Below are 7,500 nucleotides of genomic sequence, written 5' to 3'. Positions count from 1 at the left end.
TATCAATAATTCACTGACCATGTAAAAGTCGAAGATTATGTTGTTGTTGTTGTTGTCGTCGTCGTTTTCTGCTCATTTCTACTCTGTAGTTCTGCTCTGCTCAACCCAACAATATTCGTCCCAAATTACAGTTCTGTATTGTACTCGACTCCACTCGACTTTCACTTTGTTCACTCCCATTCTATCATCGCCGTTCCAGCCCGCAAGCGACAACAACACGATGTAAGACAAGACAAGACAAAACAAATTCTTTATTTCGAGGATAATAGATAAGCACTGGTGTGCTTTTTTGCATCCAGTCCCCGCCCTGAATAGGGTCTACACTACACAATATTTGATAAAATGAAAGCATGGTGTTAGTAGAGATACATAACAGAGGAAAAAATATACATAAACCAAAACAAAACAACAACCACACACACACACACACACACACACACACACACACACACACACACACACACACACATGGCATACAGGCACTAGCATGGTGTTAGTAAAATGCACAGGAAAACAAATTGAACAAAATGAAAGAAACAAACACACACAACACACACCGCACTACACACCAGAATGGGGGATAGAGGGTGAGGAAGGTTCTCAGCCAACCATACACATTTGACAAACAGTATGTAACCTCAAGCTAGCGTGCTAGCTGTTGCTCAAGTTTGTTTTTTGTTCTTTCTAGAATTTGTATATTGAACTTTTGAACGCTGCTGTTTTTTTAACATTTATTTATTTATATATTCATTTATTTATCTGTTTATCTATTTATTTGTTTATTTATTCATTCATGTATTTATCTACTCATTTATTTATCTATTTATTGATTGATTTATTCGTTTATTTATTTATTTATTTATTCATTCATGTATTTATCTACTCATTTATTTATCTATTTATTGATTGATTTATTCGTTTATTTATTTATCTAATTATTGATTTATTTATCTAATTTCTGAATCAATATGTTTAAAACTTCAACACGATAAGCTCATGACTGCATTGCTAAAGTTTGTTGTTGTTTTTTTTAACTTCGACTCAAGTTTTTGGGGGTTTTAAAAATTGCTTTTTAGACTTTGTATACCAAATGACTACTAATTAATTTGTATCTCCTTTCTTGTACAAATACGTCAAAACGTCCCAACCAACACCAACGCCAACGCAAACAACAACAACACAAACAACATCACAGACGACTGTTCTGGTCGGACATTGGAGCCGAACCCAAGCTGGAAAGCTCAGACTTGCTTGGAGCGGACAGGCGAGTCCTGCTATGGCAGGGACTGGTCAAGCCGACGGCCATGTGCGCTGACCACACCACCAACCGCCTCTACTGGGTGGATGAGGTCAAGGCCACGGTGGAGTCATGTGACCAGGAGGGCAAAGGTCGCCGCATCGTGGTCTCTTTCGCAGAAGATTCGTCAACACTTAAAGGCTTGCAAGTGTTTGAGGTGAAGACAGTTAGTTTGATTCTATATGTTGGGTTTTGGTTGTTGTTGTTGTTGTTGTTGTTGTGTGTGTGTGTTTTCTGTTGTTGTAGTTGTTATTGTGGTTGCTTTATCAGTAGTAAAACTAGTTGATGTTGCTGTGTGTGTGTGTGTGTGTGTGTGTTTTCTGTTGTTGTAGTTGTTATTGTGGTTGCTTTATCAGTAGTAAAACTAGTTGATGTTGCTGTGTGTGTGTGTGTGTGAGTGTGTGTGTGTGTGTGTGTGTGTGTGTGTGTGTGTGTGTGTGTGTGTGTGTGTGTGCATGCATATAACTGATGAGAATATGCGTGTATGTGTGTGTGTGAAGGGGGGGGGGGGGTTTCTGCGCGCGCGTGTGCATGTGTGTATATGTGCTAGTGTGCCTGCATATGAGTAAGAGAGAGAGAGAGAGATAGTGTGTGTGTGTGTGTGTGTGTGTGTGTAAGTGCCGGCATGTGAGTGATTCTGCGTATGCATGTGTGTGTGTGTGTGTGCGCGCGTTCGCATGTAAGTGATTCTGTGTGTATGTATGCATGCGTGTGTGCGCGCTTGCTTGCACCTGAGCTCTCTCTCTCTCTCTCTCTCTCTCTCTCTCTCTCTCTCTCTCTCTAGTAGATGTAGCAGTGTTAACAAAATTATTATTGTTGTGTCGTCGTTAATGTTGTTATTGTTATTGTTGTAACAAGGACAGATTGAAAGACTGGGCGATGCCTAAAATCTTTGTCCTTGAGTAATAAATTTTTTGAATCTCTCTCTCTCTCTCTCTCTCTCTCTCTCTCTCTCTCTCTCTCTCTCTCTCTCTCTCTCTCTCTCTCTCTCTCTCTCTCTTGTTACGACGTGAATGTTGTTGAACATCTGTGTTAGCTAATTGTTGGTTGGTTTGTGTTGCAGATACATATAGTGTGTCAAGTAAAATCTTATTTATCTTTCTTTAATGTCACCCCCTTCAGTAAGGGGCTTTGGCCTTTGTCGGAATTTTAAAAAAATCGTTCTCTCTCTCCCTCCCTCTCTCTCTCTCTCTCTCTCTCTCTCTCTCTCTCTCTCTCTCTCTCTCTCTCTCTCTCTCAAAATGTGTTGTATTTAAAACAAATTTAGCAAAGAATGAAGATATTTTTGGAGTGCTTAATCTAAATCAGGAAACTTCACTACAGTCACTTGCAAAATATATTGCCGAAGCGAATAACATGTGACGAAAAAAAAACAACAATAATAAAATAGTATCAGGTGTTGTTCATTATGAAAATTGAAATCTGTGTTGTCATTCTCATATGGAAAATATTTATGCTATACATTTATATATGTTTTTGTTTTTATTTCTCACTACATGCCATTACTTTGAATGGCTGGTCGAACTGCACTTTGTTGCACAGATTGATTGATTTCGTTTTGGCTTTGGTTTTCATCAATATTATTACTATTGATGCATGTTGTTATTTGTATTATGAACCCCCATGTCATTAGGGCTGTAAAGCTATTGACATTAAAGTGTTCAGTGTTCTCTCTCTCTCTCTCTCTCTCTCTCTCTCTCTCTCTCTCTCTCTCTCCCTGTGAACGAGCAGGACGTGCTGATCGTGGCTGACAGAGGGAAGGAGCAGGTGCAGGCCTACAACAAGGGCACGGGCACCCAGTCCGCCTCCCCGGTCACCGGGGCCGCCAACATCGGAGACGTCACTGTCTTCTCCTCCGCTCTACAGCCGCGGGACTCCGGTCAGTGTGTGTGGTCTGTCTGTCTGTCTGTCTGTCGCTATGTCATCGCTGTCAGCATCATCAGTGTTGTCGTCATCCTTGTCGTCGTTGTCATAGTCGTCGTCATCATCAGTCTCATTGTCAGCATCTTCGTCATCGTTATCCGAAGCATACGTGTGAATGACTGGTGTGTTAATCAAGCAGTATCAGTATCAGAGGTGTCACTGCGTTTGTTAAATCCATATAAGCTGCACCACATCTGCCAAGCAGATGCCTGACCAGCAGCGTGACCCAACGCGCTTAGTCAGGCCTTGAGAGAAAGAAAAGTATTAAAAATAAATAAATAAATGAAAATAAAATGAAGTAAAAAAATAAATCAAAATAAATAAAAAAAATAAAATAAATAAATAGTTCCGCGCAAGCTTCAGCCCTGTATGAATACTTTTTTTTTTTATTGTTATGATGATGATGATGATGATTATTACTAGCGGTAGTTGTAGCTGTGGCATTGTTATCATTATTAGCAGTAGCATTATTATCGTTATTACCATCATAGACATCATTATCACTATTACTATTATCATTATCGGTAGCAGTAGTAACAGCAGCAACAGCAGCATTAGTAGTAGTAGTAGTAGTAGTAGCATTATCAGCATTATAGATAGTAGTAGTGGCATTATCATCATTAGCATTACTATTCTTGTTTTCAGCTTTACCATTGACATCAGAGTAGTTGTATCATTATCAGCATTACCATCATCGGCAATGTCATTATCATTGTTATTAGCAATCATTATTATCATCGTTATCAAGTTTCAAGTTTTAATTATCCTTTCACTCCTATTGGAGTATGGAGGATTACTGCAAAATAATCTTTTCATGCCCAGAACAAACATTTCCAAATACACAACAATGTCACATAAAAGTTGAGAAAACACAAATGGGTTTTAACTCCAAAAGTATAACTAGGCAACATTTGCAAATCTAATCATCTTACTTACAGCTGAAATGACAACACGAGTATCATCATCATCATCATCATCATCATCATCATCATCATCACGAGTATTATCATCATCGTCACCAGTGTCATCATCATCGTCATTATCATCATCATCATCGTCACCATCGTCATCATCATCATCATCATCATCATCATCATCACGAGTATTATCATCATCGTCACCAGTGTCATCATCATCGTCATTATCATCATCATGATCGTCATCATCGTCATCATCATCATCATCATCATCATCACGAGTATTATCATCATCGTCACCACTGTCATCATCATCGTCATTATCATCATCATCATCATCGTCACCGTCGTCATTTTCATCGTCATCATCATCATTATTATCATCATCGTCATCATCATCATCATCATCATCATCACCATCATCATCATCGTCATCGTCATCATCATTCTACGTTGCGCATTCAATTCAATTCTGGACCCATTTTGCTGCCAGCCACCTGTGACTCAACCTCCTGTGATCACATCTGTATTCACGGAGAACGAGGACAGTGTGTGTGCGCCAGCGGCTACGCCACCACGGACGGCGGCAAAACTTGCACAGGTACACCAACTTTTCTCTTCCTTGAGTCAGGTACTTAACTCTTTCACCGCCAGTCAATTTATAGAGTGCAAAATTCCACTGTGGTAAAAACACAGAAAAGACAGTGGCTAAGAATAGCTGGGGATTCCCCCTACGATGTATTGAAAAATATGGCCTATCCTCCCACCGAGCATTAAGAGCAGTAGGTTCATGGATAACAGACCAAGGAATGGTCACCTTTCAGTGACATGGGTCCTCTACCACGCCTGTGCATAATATGCGAGCTTGGCGGTGAAATGGTTAATAAGGTGGTGGAAGGTAGCAGAGTGGTTAAGACGCTCTCTATGTTATAAATGTATTCACAAAACTGCCCCTTCCTATCTCTGTGGCTGCCTTCACCTCTACACTCCATCTCGCTCACTACTAGACCTTGAGTGGTGGTCTGGACGCTTAGTCATTCGGATGAGACGATAAACCGAGGTCCCGTGTGCTAGCATGCACTTATCGCACGTAAAAAAAACCCACAAAAGGCAACAAAAGGGTTGTTCCTGGCAAAATTCTGTAGAAAAATCCGCTTGGATAGGAAAAAACAAATAAAACTGCACGCAGGAAAAAATACAAAAAATGGGTGGCGCTGAAGTGTAGCGACGCGCTTCCCCTTGGGAGAGCAGCCCGGATTTCACACAGAGAAATCTGCTGTGATAAAATGAAATATAAATCAAATACAATCATTATTATTATTATTATTATCATTGTTTAACTTATCATTGTTTTTTGTTGTTGTTTTTTTTGTTTTTGTTTTTTTTTTTCTGGAGACGTTTTCCCTTGCAACACCTGTGGGAAGTGCTGCGCATCCAGAATCGACCTCTTCTCCCATAATTTATGAGGACACACACCGACAAATAAGCCTGCCGTCGGACCGACGAGAGACTCCATTATTCATTATTATTATTATTATTATTTGATTCAGAGCAAGCGACCTCCCTGTGGAAGAGTTTCCTGGTGAGCACGGGCAGCGAAATCTGTGCCGTCCCAGTCAACCTTCTCTTCAGCCACAGGTAGAAAGGGCACCTGTGCTTGGACTGTTGTGTTGGGTTGTGTTGTATTGTGTTGTACTGGTGTTCAGCTGTGATGTATTGTGTTGGGTTTTGTGTTGGGTTGTGTTGTACTGGTGTTCAGCTGTGATGTATTGTGTTGAGTGTTGTGTTGTGTTGTGTTGGGTTGTGTTGGGTTGTATTGGTGTGTAGATGTGATGTATTGTGTTGGGTGTTGTGTTGTGTTGTGTTGTGTTGTGTTGTGTTGTACTGGTGTTTAGCTGCGATGTATTGTGTTGGGTGTTGTGTTGTGTTGTGTTTTGTTGTGTTGTGTTGCTTCTCACACAGCGTGGCTTACAGTGTATCATATCTTCAACCGTATTTGTATTTGTATTTCTTTTTATCACAACAGATTTCTCTGTGTGAAATTCAGGCTGCTCTCCCCAGGGAAAGCGCGTCGCTATACTACAGCGCCACCCATTTTTTTGTTGTATTTTTTCCTGCGTGCAGTTTTATTGATTCACTTTGTTTACACCCGGTGTTCGGTTGTCTGTGTGTGTGTGTGTGTGTGTGTGTGTGTGTGTGTGTGTGTGTGTGTGTGTGTGTCCGTGGTAAACTTTAACATTGACATTTTCTCTGCAAATACTTTGTCAGTTGACACCAAATTTGGCATAAAAATAGGAAAAATTCAGTTCTTTCCAGTCATCTTGTTTAAAACAATATTGCACCTCTGGGATGGGCTCAAAAAAAATAAAAAGAAGCCTAATTATATGCAAACTGCATTTACTGTTATATTTATATTTTTTGTATTCTCTAAACTTGGCACTTTGACCTCTTATTCTGACACAACAACAAGAGGAGTCATTATTATCATTTTTTGTTCAAACAGGAACTTCTTTTGCTAAGCATGGAATTTTTATTTGATTTGCAAACGTTTTGGTGCAGGTAGTAAAAAAGGGACATTACTCTGTAATTAATGCTAGGGGACTTATTTTATCACAAGTGAGTCTTGAAGGCCTTGCCTCTCTTGTATGTTTTTTTTTTCCTATCGCTTCGTAGGCCATCACTCTACCTTTTTATTCTCACCAGGTACCTGCGTACAGCATACATCAACAGCAGCATACTCTGCTTCGTCCAGAGCGGCGGTGGAGTAGATTCCATCGATTTCTTGGCCGTGGACCCCCGCAATGCTACACTGTACTACAACGTCGGGAGGCACCTGAAGTGGAGGAAGATCTACACTGCCGACAGCGAAGATCGTTTTGCCTTCGCTGGCGGGGTCATCACTGGTGAGAGATTGTGGGGGGGGGGGGGGGGGGGCATGGGGGGAGGGCATGGGGGGTGGGGGGGCGTATACGCGGGAGGGAGGGGGAGGGGGTTGTGTAGGTGTGGGGAAGGTTGTGTGTGTGTGTTTGTGTGTGTGTGTGTGTGTATGTGTGTGTGTGGTTTAACTCACTGTGTACTGAGGGGGGAGGGGAGAGGGTTGTGTGGAAGGTTGTTTGTGTGTGTGTGTGTGGGGGGGAGAGAGTTTTGTGTGTGTCTGTGTGCCTGTGTCTGTGTTTGTGTCTTTGTGTTTGTGTGTTGTGTTTTGTGTATGTGTGTGTGTGTGTGTTTATGTGTATGTGTGTGCCTTTATGTGTGTGTGTGTGTCTGTGTGCCTGTGTGCCTGTGTCTGTGTTTGTTTGTGTTGTGCGTGTGTGTGTGTGTGTGTGTGTGTGTGTGTGTGTGTGTGTTTGTGTGTGTGTATGT

The 7,500-nt window shown here is 41.1% G+C and overlaps 1 protein-coding gene across 2 annotated transcripts in view; it reads left to right on the top strand.

Moving 5' to 3' along the window:
• LOC143288976 (low-density lipoprotein receptor-related protein 2-like) overlaps positions 1-7,500 on the top strand; it is a 56,213-nt gene that overhangs the window by 24,834 nt on the left and 23,879 nt on the right. For both annotated transcript variants that reach the window (XM_076597692.1, XM_076597693.1), the window contains 5 exons: positions 1,196-1,454; positions 3,029-3,176; positions 4,631-4,738; positions 5,688-5,775; positions 6,841-7,040. In XM_076597692.1, coding sequence (XP_076453807.1) covers positions 1,196-1,454; positions 3,029-3,176; positions 4,631-4,738; positions 5,688-5,775; positions 6,841-7,040 — 803 coding nt within the window. The remainder of the gene's footprint in view (positions 1-1,195; positions 1,455-3,028; positions 3,177-4,630; positions 4,739-5,687; positions 5,776-6,840; positions 7,041-7,500) is intronic.

This window comes from Babylonia areolata, chromosome 13 (genome assembly GCF_041734735.1).
Source record: "Babylonia areolata isolate BAREFJ2019XMU chromosome 13, ASM4173473v1, whole genome shotgun sequence".
Lineage (NCBI taxonomy): Eukaryota > Metazoa > Mollusca > Gastropoda > Neogastropoda > Buccinidae > Babylonia > Babylonia areolata.
The sequence above is the reverse complement of the archived record's forward strand: the minus strand, read 5'-3'. Positions and strand labels throughout refer to the sequence as shown.